A 21,943-nucleotide genomic window follows, 5' to 3' on the forward strand; every position below is an offset into this window, starting at 1 on the left:
TTGTTGCGATGAGAAAATAGTTTTTCTGACACTTTTTCTCTGTAAAAAAATTAATTAACTAATTATTGATTTATTTAGTTAATTAATTTTTTTTACAGAGAAAAATTGCCAAAAAATTTATTTCTAGCCCAAAAAGAAATTGTTGCGATGAGAAAATAATTTTTCTGACACTTTTTCTCTAAAAAAAAATTAATTAACTCAATAAATCAATAATTAGTTAATTAAATATTTTTTACAGAACAAATTGTCCAAAAAAATTATTTTCTCATCGCAACAATTTTATTTTGAGCTAGAATTAATTTAAATATATTATTTTGTACTTTCAATGGGAAATTTCGATTGATTACTGGCACGGGATAATGTTAATTAACTATGTTCCCACGTACATATTTCACACTCTCTTTATTCATCAACACTTGAATCATAAATGTTTGTTTATAGAGCAAAGTTTTTGTTATAAGATTATTATAATTAGAATTTAAATTCTTTTGAATACTTCTCGAATCGATTATCTGTTTCATTTTTTTTTAATTACAACTATTACAATTCATTAATTAAATTTCTAATAAATAACTTTATTTTAGAGGTAGATGGTAATAATTTAAAAGATTAAAGCCAAATATTAAAGTTTGATATTTCCTTGTTACATAATACTACTTATATCTCTCACCTGTAATAAAATAAATTCCAAAGAGGTAATTTATATTTTTCAAAAATTTTAAGCCCAATTAAATATCTTCTAAAATACTATGTATTTTTAAATCGAAAAAAACAAAATAACTGCAATATAAAACATAAATAAAATACTTAATACAAATAAAAAAAAACAATATTATGAATTGTCAAAACCTATCAAAACACGCAATAGCATAAATATTAGGCTAATTTTGGTTATGGAAAAAATGCAAGAAAGAAATTTATGATTACTTTCTGTAATTTTTCTACTATTTTTTATATTCATCTCTTTATTTCTTCTAAAATAAAAATAGCGAGATCTTCGAATTGAGCTGGTATTATAAATCGAGCTCGAGATGAGATAAAATAAAAACTCGCGGGCGAGTTAAGTATGAAGTAACTCAGGACCATGCATTCATGTCATGTAACTTCGCGCACTTAAAATTTACTACTTCACGTAGTAAATAAATTGAAATATTCAGTGAATGGATCCTTATTGAAATTAATTATTCGCTCCAAAAATTCAATATTAGTTGGGCCATTTGGATCTTCCAAATCAATCCATTGTCGAATTAAAAATTCATTTCTCATTATTGTAATTGGTTTTTCGGATCTGGTTATTCGCTTTCCTTTAGACAGAGATGTTAAATCTAAGCGCATTCCAGCTTGAAAGTCTGCTAATTTTTCTGAAATAATAAATAAGCTTCTGTTTAAAATAATTACTTCTTATATTTTATATAGAGAGTAAAATTGATCGAATCGGTCTGTAACAGACCGAATCCATGTCAAATCATGCAGGCAGTCCGATGATATATTGCGAATTAATTTTAGAATGAAGTATATTATTCTACTTGAAAAATAAAGAAATGCGTGTTCTTTTATATTTTGATTCGATTTTGTGTGTAGTTTTTACGACTTTTTAAAGATTTTTTCAAGAAAATTAATTTTTTTGCATTTTTCGCTTAAAAAAAGCATAACTTTCGTAATTTTTAAACTTTTTTGTTGCTCCTGGGCTTTTTTTTCATTTTTTTTACTATTTAAAAAAAATTGCTCCGAATGAAAAATATTAAAAAACAAGGATAAAAATGGAATTTTTCGAAAAAACAAAAAAAAAATTTTTTCTAAAAAATGCCACTTTCTTTTCGCCTCAAATTTTCAGGATTTATTGGTAAACATATGTACTACTTACCATAAAAATTTCACTTGGTATTTTTTTGTTTCTTAGGAGAAAAAAAATATTTTCATTTTTTTGATTAAAAACTCTAAAAATCATGAAATTTAAAAGGTTTCTAACAGCTCCTTGATTCATTTTTTTACTTTTCAACATTATTTTCGAAAATTGCGCAAAAAATAAAAAATGATAATAATTTGCAAGAAAAATAACTTTGTTTTAGAAAAAAACAAAAAAAAAGATTTCAAATATTTTTTTTTTTCAAAATTACTTTTTAGATTTTTTATGTATTGATCAATTCTAAAAGCAATATTTAGAAAAAAAAACAATTTCAACAATCCAATCAATCGATCGAATTAGGCAAAGATAATTTCTCATTATAAAGAATATTCATATTCTTTATCATGAGAAATTATCTAATTCATATTCTTTATCATGAGAAATTATCTAATTCATATTCTTTATCATGAAAAATTATCATATTCATATTCTTTATCATGAGAAATTATCGTTGCCTAATTCGATCGATTGATTAGATTGTTGAAATTGTTTTTTTTCTAAATATTGCTTTTAGAATTGATCAATACATAAAAAATCTAAAAAGTAATTTTGAAAAAAAAAAATATTTGAAATCTTTATTTTTGTTTTTTTCTAAAACAAAGTTATTTTTCTTGCAAATTATTATCATTTTTTATTTTTTGCGCAATTTTCGAAAATAATGTTGAAAAGTAAAAAAATGAATCAAGGAGCTGTTAGAAACCTTTTAAATTTCATGATTTTTAGAGTTTTTAATCAAAAAAATGAAAATATTTTTTTTCTCCTAAGAAACAAAAAAATACCAAGTGAAATTTTTATGGTATGTAGTACATATGTGTACCAATAAATCCTGAAAATTTGGATCGAAAAAAAGTGGCATTTTTGAGAAAAAATTTTTTTTTTGTTTTTTCGAAAAATTCCATTTTTATCCTTGTTTTTTAATATTGTTCATTCGGAGAAGTTTTTTTTAAATAGTAAAAAAAATGAAAAAAATAAGCCCAGGAGCAACAAAAAAGTTTAAAAATTACGAAAGTTATGCTTTTTTTAAGCGAAAAATGCAAAAAAATTAATTTTCTTGAAAAAATCATTAAAAAGTAGTAAAAACTACACACAAAATCGAATCAAAATATAAAAAAACAAGTATTTCTTTATTTTTCAAGTAGAATAATATACTTCATTCTGAAATTAATTCGCAATATATCATCGGACTGCCTGCATGATTTGACATGAATTCGGTCAACATGCACATAGGGGGGATTACTTTAACCACGAAGTATTGTTAGCTTTTTTCAAAAACTATAGCAGAGGGGACGTGTTAAATTTTTTTGAAAAATTTAAACAGTGAATTTTTTAAGACTTCTAACTTTTAAACAAAAAGATGAAAAAAAATTTGACCCTTTTTTTGAAAATTAAAATTTTTTTGACTTTTTTTTAAAATCCATCTTTATACGGGAAATTATTATTGGGAACTTGTAAAAAAAAAATTTTGCAATTCAAATATAATAAAATATTTATTTAAAATATCGCGAAATTAAATTATTTTTAAAATTTGTATCTAAAATCCGTCGTTAAATTAATTATTTCAATAAATTTTATCAAATTTTCCAACAATTCAATTATTTAAAAGATTTACCATTTAAAAAATCTCTAAAATTTAATTTTTGTCTAAAGTTTAAAAAAAAATCTTATGTAATTCAGATTTATGAAAATTTTAATAATAATAATTTTAAAAATCTTGGTAAATTGCTTATTTCAATATTTTTTATAAAATTTTTCAATGGCGTTAGTCTGTTATATATCCAGACAGCACGTAAGCTTGCAGCAACCTTGCGGCAAGCTTGTCACGCAATATTACCAAACTTGCACAACAAGCTTACCGCAAACTTGCAGCAAGCTTTAAATGTCCCACCTAACCTTGCCAAAAAATTGCAGTGTAAGGTTACTGCAAGATTGCACAGTAAGATTATAGCAAGATTGCATGGTAAGCTTACCGAAAGATTGCAGTGTAAGGTTACTGCAAGATTGCATAGTAAGATTATCGCAAGATTGCTCAGTAAGCTTACAGGGTAAGCTTGTCGCAAGGTTGGTGCAAGGTTGCTAAATAACCTTGACCAATCAGCAGAGAAGTTTGCATTGAAAATGAGCACTATGCGCACTTGCAATAATAAGCACTTACGGCTGCGCAGTAAATTGTTTTGTTCAATGTATGTACAAATGAAATTTTTTCCTCCTATAATTTTTTTGTTATATTCCGCAAGCGTGCTGCAACTTTCTGTGCTGATTGGCAAGCTTATTCGGCAACCTTGCGACAAGCTTACCGTGCAAACTTACTGAGCAATCTTGCGATAATCTTACTGTGCAATCTTGCAGTAACCTTACACTGCGATCTTTCGGCAAGCTTACCATGCAAGCTTGGGTTAGGTGGGACATATGAAGCTTGCGGTAAATTTGCCATGCAAGGTTGGCAATATTGCGCGGAAAGCTTTCCGTAAGGTTGCTGCAAGCTTACGTGCTGTCTGGGTATTGGAGTATAGCGTACTCACTTGTGAATTGCCAGGTGCTTGGTTTTTTTCCTATTTTTGTTGACAATCGTTTATGGTAGGATTCCAAAACATTATTTGTTCTCCTGTTCAACCCGAACACACTAAAACCCTCAGGCTTAACCCTTTCAAGCCACTGATTCTCATAATATTTAAATAAATCAGCAAGAATCCGTTGGCATTCTTCAGACTTGATCCGTTTTATTTCTGTATAAGTTTGACGAATTTTCTCTGGTGGCAGAAAAGCTAAAGCCATCAATTGCTTGAGAGTATGCTTTCCTTCCTCACTTGTTTTAAGATATCTTTTTAATCCGATTGAGCAAGCGAAGTGAAAAATTCCCTAAAAATTATTATAATTAGATATACCTAAGTGCAAAATGCGAGGATTCCCAAGTAGCACGATATATCAACCAGATGTCACGGTGATATCACCGGGGAATGTCACCGTGACATCAGGAAAATGTCAAAATGTCCGCCTTACGGTGATATCATGGTGACATCGAGGTGATATCATGGTGACATCAAGGTGATATCACAGTCATATCACGGTGATATCATGGTGATATCATGGTGATGTCATGGTGATATCACCGTGCTATCATTTTGATATTTTACAGGGATTTAAAATTTTTAAAAAATTATTATTTTTATTATTTATTATTATTTTTTAAATTATTAACAATTTTAAATCCCTGTAAAATATCAACATGATATCACGGTGATATTATGGTGATATCACCATGATATCACCGTGATATGACTGTGATATCACCTTGCTGTCACCATGATATCACCGTAAGGCGGATATTTAGACATTTTCCTGATGTCACGATGACATTCCCCGGTGATATCACCGTGACATCTGGTTGATATATCGTGCTGCTTGGGTTGACAATACGGCCCAACATTAACCAAATAATATCTGCCGTAGTACAGAAAATCTTATTGGGTCAGTATTGGCGCACAACTCGTCCCATTAGGGGAGGATGGGGCAAGGATAGTTAGGTAAGATATTTTTGGATCTAGCGGTGAAATTTAAACTGGGATCTAAAAAAGAATAGTATCGTTCGAAAGCCTGTTTATTTAGCTACAATTTTGCTATATATTGTTTTCTTGTAGATTGCAATGCCTTCGAGATAATATTGGAAAAGTAAAAAAAAATTTTTAACTATCCTTGCCCCACTAGTGGGGCAAAGATAGTTGAAAATTTGTTTTTACTAAGAATGATACAAAAAATCATGTTTCAAGGTATCGAATTATATTTGTCAAGACTTAACAATAAAAATTATTGTTCTAATTAAATCGAATCATGTTTAATACAACTTAGCAGTTAAGGATGATAATTTTTATCAAAAAACATGTTTTTTGTGAATTTTTTGAAAAACAAAAAAATTATTAAATCGCGATCCATAAAAAGCAATTAGCATTTCGTTTGCAATTAAAAAATTGTGTTAGCCAGACATTACCTTGTCATAAGTATTACAACAAGGCACTAACTAGTTTTGCCCCGTGAGCGATTTTTTCGAATTATCACAAATTTTTAGTACAAAAAAATTTTTTTTTAAAAAAACGAATATGATATTTTCAGTACAAAATTTTACACCAGAAAACATTTACGCAACCAAATATATTTAATAAATTATATCCGCAAAAATAAGATTGAATAATAAAAATAAGGTGAAAATATTTTAGCAAAACTGAGATTTAACACAAATGGGCACGTAGCTTTTACAAATAGTGTCCCCGCAAGCTCAAATTTTTACTGTTGTCTTTTGGTGTTAAGACGAGTGTACATGATAAATGACCCGTTTTTTTGACGAGCCGTTTTTGTATTAGAGCCACTAACTATCCTTGCCCCACCCTCCCCTACTGGACTAATATTGGCACCGATTTTCAAAAATTCTAATTTTACAAACTTGGGACGCATCTCATCCCATTACTGGCGCATCAATAGCAAAAGTTTTGAATCTGTTACATTAAATTCTTTTTTCCAATGGTGAAACGAATCTCGGACCAATAATACCACAACGACGGCCGATGTGTTAAATCTATTATGGTAAATTATTTTAGCCAATCTCGGTCCAATAATGACACAACGACGGCCTATGTGTTGAATTTATTATGGTAAATTATTTTCGCCAATAACGAGACAAATCTTGGCCCAATAATGGCAAAAGTGTTGATTCTATTATAGTAAATTATCTTTAACAATAATGAGACGAATCTCGGCCCAATATTGGCGCATCAACTGTTTAAAAAATTGCGCTTTCTTTCAAGACTTATATTATAAATGTATAATGAATTAATTAGTTAATTCATGAATTAATTAATAATTATAATTTTAAAAAACTTTTAAACTTTGATAATACTGGGCCATTAATGGCAGCCAAGATTGTCCCAGTAGTGGCGTCCGATGGATGGCTGCTGACGTCTAGCCGCGCTTAACACTAATACAAGACTCGGTCAAATATTTTCTACTAAGGCTCGGTGCAACCTTTATCCATACTGGGCCAGTAATGGGCCGTGTTGATTTTCTCACTTGGAATGTTGTGAACTCAATTATTTCTCAGCATGAATATGTATCAGGGCCACATAAAACCAAAATAAGGTTTGAATTAGATGTAAATAAATAAATTTTACCTGTGTATAGTGAAAGTAGCATCCAAATATATCGGCTTCAGGAAAATGATACAAAATTGTATTTTTCAAAGCTGTCTCATAATCTGACATGGCTGATGTCACATTTAAATTTGGAAGTAGTCGCCGTATTTCAGTTAACACCGACACGTATGCCGTTTCTGATTTACTCTCCATTAGAGCATATGCGATTGGAAAGCCCTGTATATGAGCAATTCCATGTTAGATTGAGGGATCTATCCTCTGATTTCTTCCATACTACGTTTTTGGGTAGAGTTTAAGGGTCTCATTGAGTAAAAAAAATTTTTTTAAATATTGATTATTTTTTGAGATATTTGCATTAAAAACTTAGTGGATCAACTTTTTTTTCAATTATTCATAACTTTTCTACTTTTAGTACTAGAAAAAATTTTCTTAAATGTTTTTTGCTCAGAAAATACTGAAGTTTAAGAAAAAAAATTAATTTTGAAAAATTAAATTTTTTTAATTTATTTATTTAAACAATAAAATTTATTTTTAATTTTTCAACTTGTTATCGGGCTCCGTTTAAGCTAAAAAAAATTCATGAACATTCCTTAATATGAGCCGAAGACATGTGCTAAATTTGGCGAATATATTTTTTTTTGTTTTCGAGATATTAATTAATTAATTAATTAATAAAAATTAATAAAAAATGAAATATTTTACGAATAAATAAAGTTAGAGTAATTTTAAAACCGCCATTTTTATGCTTATCAAAAGTCGCATCTAACGAGCCCTATATGAACAATTTCGGATTTTAAATTAATAATTAATAATAATTGAATATTAAGTATAATAATAATAAAAATAATAATATTATAATATTAATATTCTTAACATGTTAAGGAGTGTAAATAATCAGTTAATTCTTTTTTTGTTTTGAAGATCATTTAATTATATGTTAAATAAGACCATTGCAAATAACATTTTTAACAATATAAATTATTAACAGATAATTATTGAAAATCGCTGTTTCAGCACCCCACGGCACAACTTGGCAGAGATTTCCTACCTTCTGTGCACGGTATTATTCAGTCTCTCTCTAAAGAACATTTTATAATCAATTTTCGATTCTTAGTAATACTTAATATTCTTTTTTTGACACAGAATTAGATAACCCATGTGCGAAAACCAACATGGGCCAATATTGGCCCAGCATTGTCAAATCGGGCACCAAGTCTTGGCAGACAATATTGGGCCAACTCTTGTGGTGTTAACTGCGGTTGGACGTCGGTAGCCAAGTATCAGACATCATTACTGGGCCAATCTTGGCTGCCATTAGTGGCCCAGTATTGTCAAAGTTTAAAAAAGTTTAAAAAATTATAATAATTAATTAATTAACTAATTAATTCATTATACATTTATAATTCAAGTCCTGACAGAAAGGACAATTGTTTAAACATTTGAAAATTTGTAACCCTCGACTTTCAGTGTAGGAGTCGAGCGACTGTTCAACTGAGCAATATCGACTGTACAGTAGATACTTGATTTTAAACGGGCCTACTTTAGAGTGGTGCGGAATTCAAATGAATTAAAAACTTACCGAAACATCAAAACGGAATAGAGGAATTAACTTTCAGGTATAATTGAGATATTTAGTCAGAATTACACAGATAAAACTTGGTTTCAAACTGAGTATGAACGCTTTAAATTGAATATAGATTCTATACTCAATTTGAAGAGCATCCCAATCTCATTTTTGATGCGAATCAAATTGAGTATAGAATCTATACTCAATTTGAAGCCAGGTTTTTTCTGTTCAAAAACGCAGTATTTTGGAATTCAAAAGAATTAAAAAATTAGAAAAATATTAAAGTGGAATTGATAGGGATTGGAAAATTAGGAAAATATTAAAAAGGAATTGATAGGAATTGAGTTTCAAGAAATCTTAGTCTCAACAAGGAATACATAGGGATTGGACAGAATTGGAATTCAAAAAGATTAATAATTTTTCCTTTTCAATGGAAAGGTACTTTCCAATTCTTCTTAATTCTTCGCTTTTTTCTGGGAACTGAGACGCAGTGCCAATATTGGCCCAGTAATGGGACACTCTCTTAAAATGAATCAGTGGAATTTCACTGATTCTCAGTGAGAAGTGAGTCAATGAGATTCAGTGAAATTTAACTGAGAAATCAATTAAATTTCACTGAGAATCAGTGCTTTTTCACTGATGAATCAGTAACATCTGTGATAACTGATTGCAATCAATGATATTTTCACTTAGAAGCAGTGAAATTTTATTGAATTTTCAGTCAAATTTCACTGACAGGGATCAGTGGCAGACTTCTAGCTGAATAATCAGTGAAATTCCACTGATTCAATTTAAGAGAGCAGAGAAGGCCCAATAATGGCAAATTAGAATAATCGAGAAACGGTGCCAATATTGTCCCAATAATGAGACGGAGTTCGGCCTAATTATGGAAAATTGGAGTAACTGAGACGCATTGCCAATATTGGCCCAGTAATGGGACAGAGTTCGGCCCAATAATGGAAAATTAGAGTAACCGAGAATTGGTGCCAATATTGTCCCAATAATGGGAAGGAGTTTGGCCTAATTATGGCAAATTGGAGTAACTGAGACGCATTGACAATATTGGCCCAGTAATGGGACAGAGTTCGGCCCAATAAATGGCAAATTAGAGTAACCGACAATCGGTGCCAATATTGGCCCAATAATGGAACGAATTGATCGCCAGTACTGGTCCAGTAACGTTTGCCATACTTCGGCAGACATTACTGGGCCAATGTTGGGCCGTATTGTCAGTCTTGGCATTTCGCACATGGGAATATTTCAAATAAAAAAAGAACAAACTGTTTATCTTCACTTTTTAAGATGTTATTAATTATTTAAATAATAATTATTATTAATTATTAATTTAAAATCCGTTCATCCAGAATAGTTCATACAGGGCTCGTTGGATGCGGATTTTGATGCTCATATTGCAAACACTTATTGTTATAATTACAAGGCAGAAAATATTTGTAAATTAACTTTTTACTTTCTAATAGAAATTCTAATCTATTTTACTGAAAAAGACGTTTAGTATAGTGAATTTTTTTCGTTTTTCAGTATGGAAGACGATGGTACTATTTATTTTTTAATAAAGGAAAAAGAAATGTGAAAAAGTTGTAAAAACTAAATAAAAATTTCCGAAAATTCACAAAAAATAAAAAAAAACTCCTATGATATATTGCGAATTAATTTCAGAATGAAGTATATTATTCTACTTGAAAATTAAAAAATATGTGCTTTTTTATATTTTTATTCGATTTTGTGTGTAGTTTTTCGACTTTTTAAAGATTTTTTGAAGAAAATTAATTTTTTTGCATTTTTCGCTTAAAAAAAGCATAACTTTCGTAATTTTTAACCTTTTTTGTTGCTCCTGGGCTTATTTTTTTCATTATTTTTACTATTTAAAAAAAAATTGCTCCGAATGAAAAATATTAAAAAACAAGGATAAAAATGGAATTTTTCGAAAAAACAAAAAAAAAAATTTTTTCTCCAAAATGCCCCTTTTTTTCGATCCAAATTTTCAGGATTTATTGGTACACATATGTACTACATACCATAAAAATTTCACTTGGTATTTTTTTGTTTCTTAGGAGAAAAAAAATATTTTCATTTTTTTGATTAAAAACTCTAAAAATCATGAAATTTAAAAGGTTTCAAACTGCTCCTTGATTCATTTTTTTACTTTTCAACATTATTTTCGAGAATTGCGCAAAATTAAAAAATGATAATAATTTGCAAGAAAAATAACTTTGTTTTAGAAAAAAACAAAAATAAAGATTTCAAATATTTTTTTTTTTCAAAATTACTTTTTAGATTTTTTATGTATTGATCAATTCTAAAAGCAATATTTAGAAAAAAAAACAATTTCAACAATCCAATCAATCGATCGAATTAGGCAACGATAATTTCTCATTCTAAGGATTTATTCATATTCTTTAACATGAGAAATTATCATATTCATATTCTTTATCATGAGAAATTATCGTTGCCTAATTCGATCGATTGATTGGATTGTTGAAATTGTTTTTTTTTCTAAATATTGCTTTTAGAATTGATCAATACATAAAAAATCTAAAAAGTAATTTTGAAAAAAAAAAATATTTGAAATCTTTTTTTTTGTTTTTTTCTAAAACAAAGTTATTTTTCTTGCAAATTATTATCATTTTTTAATTTTGCGCAATTCTCGAAAATAATGTTGAAAAGTAAAAAAATGAATCAAGGAGCAGTTTGAAACCTTTTAAATTTTATGATTTTTAGAGTTTTTAATCAAAAAAATGAAAATATTTTTTTTCTCCTAAGAAACAAAAAAATACCAAGTGAAATTTTTATGGTATGTGGTACATATGTGTACTAATAAATCCTGAAAATTTGGGGCAAAAAAAGTGGCATTTTTGAGAAAAAATTTTTTTTTTGTTTTTTCGAAAAATTCCATTTTTATCCTTGTTTTTTATTATTGTTCATTCGGAGCAATTTTTTTTTAAATAGTAAAAAAAATGAAAAAAATAAGCCCAGGAGCAACAAAAAAGGTTAAAAATTACGAAAGTTATGCTTTTTTTAAGCGAAAAATGCAAAAAAATTAGTTTTCTTGAAAAAATCTTTAAAAAGTCGTAAAAAGTACACACAAAATCGAATCAAAATATAAAAAAACACATATTTTTTAATTTTCAAGTAGAATAATATACTTCATTCTGAAATTAATTCGCAATATATCATCGGACTGCTTGCATAATTTGACATGAATTCGGTCCATAATTAAAAAATTTCTTACGTGATTGAATTTGATCATAATTAATGTAAGAAGCTGATATGCATCTTCAATTTTCGGCACAACTTTATACGTGGCATCAAGATAGACCATGTTGTTGTCAGCAATTATTCTTTCAGCAAACTGAATATCTATAAAAATTGCTGATGTTGATCCTGTAATATCTCTCGTGACTGTTACAGAAAATTGCCCATCATTAAATTGTTTCCACTGCTGATTTTCGGGCGAATTTATTATTTCTACAAAATTCTGAACAGATTCCGGAATTGGAGGCAAGGAAGGCAAAGTTCGTAGTTTCCATTTGTATAAATTGCTTTCCATCGAATTAAATGTAACATTCACTGCTGTTTGAGGATTTCTGATAAAAAAGGAGTAATTAATATTGATCAAGATTCACAGTAGTTAATCGGGGCGCATGATTATGTTCTAAAAATCATTAGGCATAATTTACATTTTATCGAATTTTATTTGTCCTAATTAGTTTCGAGCCAAATTTTTATTTGTTCGAAATAGTATTTTGCATAATTTTCTATATTACAGAACCCAGACAGCACATAACATTGCGGCAATATTGCTGGGCAAGTTTCGCAATATTGCCGTGTAACATTACAGCAATGTTGCCACAACATTAAAATGTCCCACCTTGCTCAATATTGCACAGTAAGCTTGCCACAAGCTTATGTCAAGGTTGCACCACAAGCTTGCAGCAATGTTGCACGGTAACATTGCCGCAAGATTGCTCGGCAAGTTTGCATCGTAAGCTTGCTGTAAGATTCATGTAAGGTCGAATAGTAAGCTAGCTGCAAACTTTATGCTACAGAAAATTCTCGCCGTAGGCCATAAAAATAATTTTTTCTTCAATTAAAAAATAATTATTTAAATAATAATTAAAAAATAGCCATATTTAAATGTTTTAATTTCATTTTTTTATTCTATCTTTAATTATTTTAATTGAACCATTTGCACAAGATATTTTTATACTAAATAATAGGAAATGCAATTACTATTCGACCTTACATGAATCTTACAGCAAGCTTACGATGCAAACTTGCCGAGCAATCATGCGGCAATGTTACCGTGCAACATTGCTGCAAACTTGTGGTGCAATCTTGACATAAGCTTGTGGCAAGCTTACTGTGCAATATTGAGCAAGGTGGGTCATTTTAATGTTGTGGCAACATTGCTGTAATGTTACACGGCAATATTGCGAAACTTGCCCAGCAATATTGCCGCAATGTTATGTGCTGTCTGGGAATTTTTATATAACCGAAAATTCACTTCACAGCATTTTTATTTTTTCTAATATTTATTTGTCAGAATTTTTATTTGCTCGAATTTTCATTTAACATAATAAAATTGTGATTGGTTGATTTTAAAAATCGCTCCGTAATCTTTCTGTCGATTGTTTGATTCTTTAAAATGTCTATTATGTTAAATGAAAATTCTGACAAATAAAAATTCTGTGAATTGAATTTTCGGTTATATAAAAATTCTGTAATATAGAAAATCGCTTTCGATGAAAATTATGCAAAATACTATTTCGAACAAATAAAAATTCGGCACCAAAACTAATTAGGACAAATAAAATTCGATAAAATGTAAATTATGACTAATAACTTTTAGAACATAATCATGCGTCCCATCTCGAGCGGTTTTCTACATATTGTGTTCAAATTTATTTTGTCGGGTAAAAAAAGTTAAAAAAATTAATGAAGATTTAGTTTAATGAAAATTCTGTCATATAAAAATACGACTCATACGAAATTCTATTTAATAAGAATTCTAATAAATAAATATTTTTGTAAACAAGCCCAGATAGCACGTAATCTTACAGCAACCTTGCGGCAAGCTTGCCGCGTAATATTGCCAACCTTGCACGGCAATATTTCCGCAAGGTTGCTGCGAGCTTAAAATGTCCCACCTGACCCAAGCTTGCATGGTAAGCTTGCGGCAAAATTGCCGTGCAAGGTTACTGCAAGATTGTTCAATAAGATTATCGCAATATTGCTCGGTAAGCTTGTGGCAAAGTTGCTTGGCAATCTTATGGCAAGCTTGGTGCAAGCTTGCGGAATATTAACAAAAAATTTTTTTAGGTTTACGAAAATGAGCACTATGCGCACTTGCAATCACAAGCACTTACGGCTGCGCAATAAATTTTTTCGACCTCCCAGAAACTGGTGCTCAATGTATATACAGAATTAAATTTCTTCCCTTCAAAAAATTTTTTTTATTTAAATTCCGCAAGCTTGCTCCAAGCTTGCCATAAAATTGCCAAGCAACCTTGCCACAAGCTTACCGAGCAATATTGCGATAAACTTATTGAACAATCTTGTAGTAACCTTGCACGGCAATCTTGCCGCAAGCTTACCATGCAAGCTTTGGTCAGCTGGGACATTTTAAGCTTGCAGCAACCTTGCAGCAATATTGCCGCGCAAGGTTGGCAATATTGCGCGGTTGCTGCAAGATTACGTGCTATCTGGGAGATTTCTTTGGAGTAAAAATTGTGTTTAAAACTATGAATTGTTATTATTATAATGAAATTATAAAACTTCTTGAAAAAATATGTACCAAGTTTGTTTAATAAACAAGAAATATTACCTTAAACGTGAAGAATCATAAATTTGTTTAGGAGTTAAATTTTCTGTCATGGCACGTTTACATAACTCCTGCTTAAATTTACGCTCTTCAATTTCACCCTCATTTTTTTCGTGCGTATATTCTTTTTTTAAATTAAAAGTGCCATTCTTCTCTATTCCACGAGCAGGGCAAGTACCTGCCTTGTAATGAATACATTCATAATATCTAAAAATATATACAAGTTTTAAAAATACTCCACAAAGAATCAAAAAATTAATTTAAAGAAACTTCAGTTTTCAAAACTTTATGTATATGCGTAAGCCAATATTTTGAATAAAGAATCAATTCGATTGAATAAACCCAATGTGTGTTTGAGCAACTTAATCACACTTAGTTAATTTTAACTTAATTACTTAGTTTATTGAATCCCAGCAAATGAAAACGAATTTTGATGAATAGAAATAAATTGCCTTCTCGCGAATTAGTATTTATTCCGTTTTCTGATCCTCATATAATATTAATAAATTAAAAAAAAAATAATTCATAACTCATTCTTGGATTTTTTATTTTTATCGTATATTTTTATGAACATTAATGATATCAATTAATAATTTTGTCAATTTAAATAGTTTTCTATGGGAATACGTCACACTGAATAACATGACCTTAAGTAACGATGCTGATAATGCAAATTTTTTTTAACTACAAAATTTTTAAAAATTTCGCAATTCGATTATTTTTAAACAATATACTATTTTAGTAATATTTTAATTAATTCGGCATGCGATTAATTATTTATTGTTAATTATGATTTTGTAGAGTTTCTATTTAACTGAACTTTAATAAAGCATATTTTCTAATATATCAAGTTTTCAAATAATACAATTTCCATTTAACAAAATTTATATGCAGAAAAATTTTCATGAAAAAGAATTTTTTTATCAGAACTGTTCTTTTATCTATATAAAAAATTTTTTTTTAACAAAAGTTTTATTAAAAAAATGTCTATACTTTCGATATTAAAATTGTGCTCATTATAAAATCTAGTTTTTTAAAATTCTACTAAACGTAAATTCTATAATTTTTAATTCAACTATACAAGAAAATTTCAGCAAGTCTAATTCAGGAAATATTCATACGTCCCCAGGTCTCACATTAAAATTCTAAATAACTCAGTGAATATTATCTTACTTTATTTTGTATAAGAATTTTAAGCATTTTAAAATAAGAAATTTTACATTTTTAATAATATTGAATTGCCGGCGACCAAAAAGGCTTACGTGGGACTTTGGTTGGCCCCGCGTTTACCTAGTTTCCAGCTATTCCGGAGACCAAAGATGATTTTTATTCACGAAACACCTTAATATATAAGATAAATACGTATTAAATTAAATATAAATAATTTAAGTATTTCAATGTTTAAAGAAAAAAATTTTTTAAATGCAAGTATTTAGATAAATAAAAGGTTGATTCCCACTTCACGAATGGAATAGAAGTAACGAGAATTGGTTCCAATTCGCTTTAACGAATTGAAAAAGATTAAATCTCTTTAACTTTGTTAACAGAATTAATATACGAATAGAACGTTCAAAATTTCAATACGCTTCAGACAAAATCAAGCGTGAATTCCAAAACAAGTCCAATTTGTATTTATCGCAAAGCGGGATTAACTCAGGCCATTCTCGTATTTGATATAATATTTTGAATTCTTTTTCGTTTGCTGAGATATAAGAGCCATTGTTTGATTAAGATAAATTTTTAAAATAGGGAAAGAGGAGGAAATAAATTACTTTCTATTTCACAAAATATCAATTTTACTTACGTTGTATTATTTTTGACAGAATTTATTATGTAGCGATATCCGTCCCAAATGTGGTCTTGAAATATTTTTAAATTCAAGTATGGGTTTTCCATTTTTCTTCAACTTTTGTTGAGTTTTATATGTCTACAAAAATATGTAATGAAATAAATATAATAATTAAATTGATAATGATGATTAAATTATAGCAAACCGAATTATTGAAAAAGTGTATATAATTAAAGGGAAGCATGAATAAGCTCTAAAACAAATTTGTTAAAAGTTATATTTCATAGAATTTTAATCAGCAGAATATTAATTTGCCAGAAAGTCAATTTAATCGAGTTTTAATTTTTGGCAGAAAATCACCAGAAAGTATATTTGTTCGAACATTAATTTGCCAGAAACAATTGATTCTTCTATATTAGGGTTCTATTAAATTACCTTTCTGCTAAATTAAAATTCCATGAAAAAACGTTTCGCACAAATTAAATTTCGATCAAATTGTTTTTCTGCCAAATTAAAATTCGATGAAATTGACTTTCTGTAAAAGTAAAATTCGATCAAATTGTTCAATTCAAGTTTCATATTTTAAGTAAGGCGACCGTGTGATTAATTCAATTATTTATTAATTTTTTATTATTTATTACTTTTTATTTATTTTTATTTTTACTATTAGACCGAATCCATGTCAAATCATGCAGGCAGTCCAATGATATATTGCGAATTAATTTCAGAATGAAGTATATTATTCTACTTGAAAAATAAAGAAATACGTGTTTTTTTATATTTTGATTCGATTTTGTGTGTAGTTTTTACGACTTTTTAAAGATTTTTTCAAGAAAATTAATTTTTTTGTATTTTTCGCTTAAAAAAAGCATAACTTTCGTAATTTTTAACCTTTTTGTTGCTCCTGGGCTTATTTTTTTCATTTTTTTTACTCTTTAAAAAAAATTGCTCCGAATGAAAAATATTAAAAAACAAGGATAAAAATGGAATTTTTCGAAAAAACAAAAAAAAAATTTTTTTCTCAAAAATGCCACTTTTTTTCGCCTCAAATTTTCAGGATTTATTAGTACACATATGTACTACATACCATAAAAATTTCACTTGGTATTTTTTTGTTTCTTAGGAGAAAAAAATATTTTCATTTTTTTGATTAAAAACTCTAAAAATCATGAAATTTAAAAGGTTTCTAACTGCTCCTTGATTCATTTTTTTACTTTTCAACATTATTTTCGAAAATTGCGCAAAAAATAAAAAATGATAATAATTTGCAAGAAAAATAACTTTGTTTTAGAAAAAAACAAAAAAAAAGATTTCAAATATTTTTTTTTTTCAAAATTACTTTTTAGATTTTTTATGTATTGATCAATTCTAAAAGCAATATTTAGAAAAAAAAAACAATTTCAACAATCCAATCAATCAATCGAATTAGGCAACAATAATTTCTCATAATAAGAATATGAATATGATAATTTCTCATGACAAAGAATATGAATATTCTTTATAATGAGAAATTATCGTTGCCTAATTCGATTGATTGATTGGATTGTTGAAATTGTGTTATTTTCTAAATATTGCTTTTAGAATTGATCAACACATAAAAAATCTAAAAAGTAATTTTGAAAAAAAAAATATTTGAAATCTTTTTTTTTTTTTTCCTAAAACAAAGTTATTTTTCTTGCAAATTATTATCATTTTTTATTTTTTGCGCAATTTTCGAAAATAATGTTGAAAAGTAAAAAAATGAATCAACGAGCAGTTAGAAAGCTTTTAAATTTCATGATTTTTAGAGTTTTTAATCAAAAAAATGAAAATATTTTTTTTCTCCTAAGAAACAAAAAAATACCAAGTGAAATTTTTATGGTAAGTAGTACATATGTTTACCAATAAATCCTGAAAATTTGAGGCGAAAAAAAAGTGGCATTTTTGAGAAAAAATTTTTTTTTGTTTTTTCGAAAAATTCCATTTTTATCCTTGTTTTTTAATATTTTTCATTCGGATCAATTTTTTTTAAATAGTAAAAATAATGAAAAAAATAAGCCCAGGAGCAACAAAAAAGTTTAAAAATTACGAAAGTTATGTTTTTTTAAAGCGAAAAATACAAAAAAATTAATTTTCTTGAAAAAATCTTTAAAAAGTCGTAAAAACTACACACAAAATCGAATCAAAATATAAAAAAACACGTATTTCTTTATTTTTCAAGTAGAATAATATACTTCATTCTGAAATTAATTCGCAATATATCATCGGACTGCCTGCATGATTTGACATGAATTCGGTCATTATGTATTTAATAAAAATTACACACGCCTACAAATTTCTGACCCAGAAACCGGAAAATAGTCATTTCTGATGACTAAATGATCGAAAATTTATTTAAGAAAACGATACCAAATTTTTTTTTGAAGAATCAAAAATGTGCTGCAAACGTAACACTCGTATAATCATACTAGGATTCTATTAAATTACTTTTTTGATAAATTAAAATTCTATGAAAAAGAGGTTTTGCACAAATTAAATTTCGATCAAATTGTTTTTCTGAAAAATAACACTTCGATGAAATTGACTTTCTGGCAAATTAAAATTCGATCAAATTTGAATTCTGCCAAAATAATTTTCGGTCAAATTAACTTTCTGGGAACTTAATATTCGAAAAATATACATTCTGGTAAAATAAATTTCTGTCAAATTGTTTTTCTATACTATTAATATTCTATAAAACAACGTTTCGGGAAAATTTAAATTCGGTGAAATTTAATTTCTGTCAAATTAAAATTCAAATAAACTGAATTTCTGTCAAATTAAAATTAGATCAAATTGATTTTCTGACCTATGAAAATTCAATGAAATTGACTTTCTGGCAAATTAATAATCTGCTGATTAAAATTCAATCAAATGTAACTTCTAATAAATTTGATTTAGAGCTTATTCACGGGTCTCTTTTTTTGCAATTTTTTAAAGTAAAAAAAGAATTAATTACTTAGTTATACAATTCATTAGGTAATTAATTTTCTTTTACCATGAAAGTTAGTCAAAAAAATTATTTCTAGCACAAAAAAAATGTTGCGATGAGGAAATAATTATTTTTGCATATTTTCTCTGTAAAAAAATTAATCAACTAATTATTGAATTAATATAGCGGATTAATTTTTTTCTACAGAAAAAATAAGTTAACAAAATTTATTTTTAGCCCAAAAAAATTGTTGCGAGGAAGAAATACTTTTTTTGATAATTTTTCTCAATAAAAAAAAGTTTATTAACTAATTATTGAATTAATTTTTTTACAGTGATAGTAAGTAAAAAGAATTATTTCTAGCCCCAAAAAAATTGTTGCGATAAAGATCAACTTTTTTTTGCATTTTTTCTGTGTAAAAAAATTAATCAACTAATTAATTTAATAATTAGTTAATAAAAATTTTTTTACAGAGAAAAATTGTCAAAAAAATTATTTCCTACTCACAACAATTTTTTTTGGGCTAGAATTAATTTTTTTTATTTATTTCTTCTGTAGAAAGTAATTAATTTTTTACGATGAATAATTGAAAAACAAATTATTTCCTCCTCTGAACAATTTTTTTTGGGAATAGAAATAATCGTTTTGATTTATTTTCTCTGTGGAAAAAAATGAATTAACTCATTAATTCAGTAATAGTTAATAAATTCTTTTTTTAAAGACAAAAATTGTAAAAAAAATTATTTTCTCCTCGTAACCATTTCTTCGAGACTAGAAATAATTTTTTGGACTTCTTTTCTTTGTAAAAAAAATTAATCAACTAATTAATTCAATAATTATTTAATAAACTTCTTTTTACAGAGAACTTTTTTTAATAGTCATTGAGAAATTTGAAATTTTCTTTAATTAAATAATTCAAATATTTGATTCTTACAACGATTGTGCGATGACCCTTAGGTGTGAAGTCAGATCAAATTAATAAACCTCTTCACTTTCAGCGTAAAATCAAAAGACCGTGAAAAAATCGACACTAATTGAGAAATTAAAAAATGACTGGATTAATTTGTAAAGAAATGATGAGTACTCGAAATGATAGACCGTAAAACAAGTGAGACGTGAACGATCGATATATATATATATATATATATATATATATATATATATATATATTTAAAAAAATTGAATATCAAAAATTATGGCTTCTCTCCTGGTGATATATATATATATATATATATATATATTTAAAAAAATTGAAAATCAAAAATTATGGCTTCTCTCCTGGTGATATATGTATATATATTCTTAGGAAATTTTTCAGTCAAGTAATGAAAATAATTTTTAATTTAGAAGAATTTTCAATATTTTAACTTATAAAAATTTTAAACGGGAATCTAATGCAAAAATAAATTTTTAAATCAAAACTAATTTTTTTGTTTATGTACTTGTTTAGCATATGAAAATTCAATAAATAATCGATAATTTATTTTTTACATTATAATAACCGAAATAAATCTTAAATTATATCCGAAAAAAGTCGCATTGATTGAAAAAAAGTCGAAAAAGTCGTACAATCTATTGAATTAGTATCAATTTATTAATTCCACTTTATAAAAGTTATAATACTTTTTAGGTTGTCCATCATTATAAAATATAAATTTTTTGAAATAAAAAATTGTAGGTTATTTCAATTTACAATACAGTTAAGATAAAAGAAATGCATAATTTTTTAATACAACACAAATATAATTAAAGGTGAAAAAAATGATTTAAGATTAGACCATTTTTCTCCTTTCTATCATTTTTTCAGTATTTAAAAATATTCTGGTTATTTCGTGATTATATAAAATAAATAAATACAAAACTTCAGGCTTATCAGGAAAATAATTATTTGCGAACAAGCAAAAATTTAACGAGTAGCAAATAGAACGACAACTTTAAATAAATAATTAACTAACAATTAGAATAATAATAATAGTTTGAACGCAGCATTTTATTTTAAGATTTTATTCAAATTACATAAGTATCGCAGATATGTAACGATAAGGCGCTTGCGCATACATTCCGCCTCAGCCAATCAAAGAGTCAGTAGATTTAAATTTGTTTTCAGCGAAACCTCTCATAAGACAATTTTAGTGGGGGGTTCTCTTAAGGGCGCACTCACACCTTTTTGGCTGCCTGCCTGCCTGCAGAAGTTGTCATGGCAACGTGTAGGAGTAATGAGTGAGTAATTAGGGTTGTGAGTCGACGAAAATTTCATTAGTTTCATTAAACATTGGAGAACCAATAGTAAGCCTTCATGTGCACATGCGCAATAACGTAATAAATATTTTAGGTTAGGTCAAAAAATAAACTTGTGAAAAGTTAATTATAATAATAAAATGTTTTACATTTTATTATTATATCATAATTTTGCCTATGTTTCGAACTGAAACCAGTTCATCTTCAGAGCTAAAAATTTAAACAAAATATCACATTAAATAATTTTTCAATTAAAACAATTTAAATATAATAAATATCTGTTTTAATTTTCAAGTAATCGTTTGTATGCTATTTTTATGTATTATGATTGTCGAGAGAGATATTTATTATATTTATTTAAACTGTTTTGATTGAAAAATTATTTAATGTCGTATTTTGTATGAAATATTTATAGCTTTGAAAATGAACAGATTCCAGTTCGAAACGAAGACAAAATTCTAATATAGTAATAAATCAAATATGACCAAAAAATATTTAATATATTATATTTAA

General features: G+C 27.3%; 1 protein-coding gene across 1 annotated transcript; it reads right to left on the minus strand.

Annotated features, from left to right (window-relative positions):
• Positions 1–728: 728 nt before the first annotated feature.
• Positions 729–21,193, minus strand: LOC127285188 (uncharacterized). Its single transcript, XM_051311058.1, has 8 exons — positions 21,148–21,193; positions 20,127–20,222; positions 16,258–16,380; positions 14,457–14,660; positions 11,862–12,216; positions 7,063–7,260; positions 4,426–4,762; positions 729–1,361 (listed from the first exon to the last, which is right to left on the minus strand). Exons 3-8 carry the CDS (start codon positions 16,347–16,349, stop codon positions 1,129–1,131), a joined length of 1,419 nt encoding a protein of 472 aa, XP_051167015.1. The 5' UTR covers positions 16,350–16,380; positions 20,127–20,222; positions 21,148–21,193; the 3' UTR covers positions 729–1,128.
• Between the last annotated feature and the right edge of the window lie 750 nt (positions 21,194–21,943).

Source organism: Leptopilina boulardi, unplaced genomic scaffold (genome assembly GCF_019393585.1).
Source record: "Leptopilina boulardi isolate dan_hultmark-lab unplaced genomic scaffold, ZJU_Lbou_2.1 LbouV2_330, whole genome shotgun sequence".
In the NCBI taxonomy this organism is placed as follows: domain Eukaryota; kingdom Metazoa; phylum Arthropoda; class Insecta; order Hymenoptera; family Figitidae; genus Leptopilina; species Leptopilina boulardi.

Bases quoted from the DNA above. Each gene is read 5' to 3' on its own strand.
- LOC127285188 (XM_051311058.1), bottom strand. From the start codon at position 16,349: ATGGAAAACCCATACTTGAATTTAAAAATATTTCAAGACCACATTTGG. The intron at 4,763-7,062 runs GTAAAATTTATT...AATAATTTTTAG, and splicing joins GCTACTTTCACTATACACAG to GGAATTTTTCACTTCGCTTG. The intron at 1,362-4,425 runs GTGAGTACGCTA...TTATTATTTCAG, and splicing joins AAGCACCTGGCAATTCACAA to AAAAATTAGCAGACTTTCAA.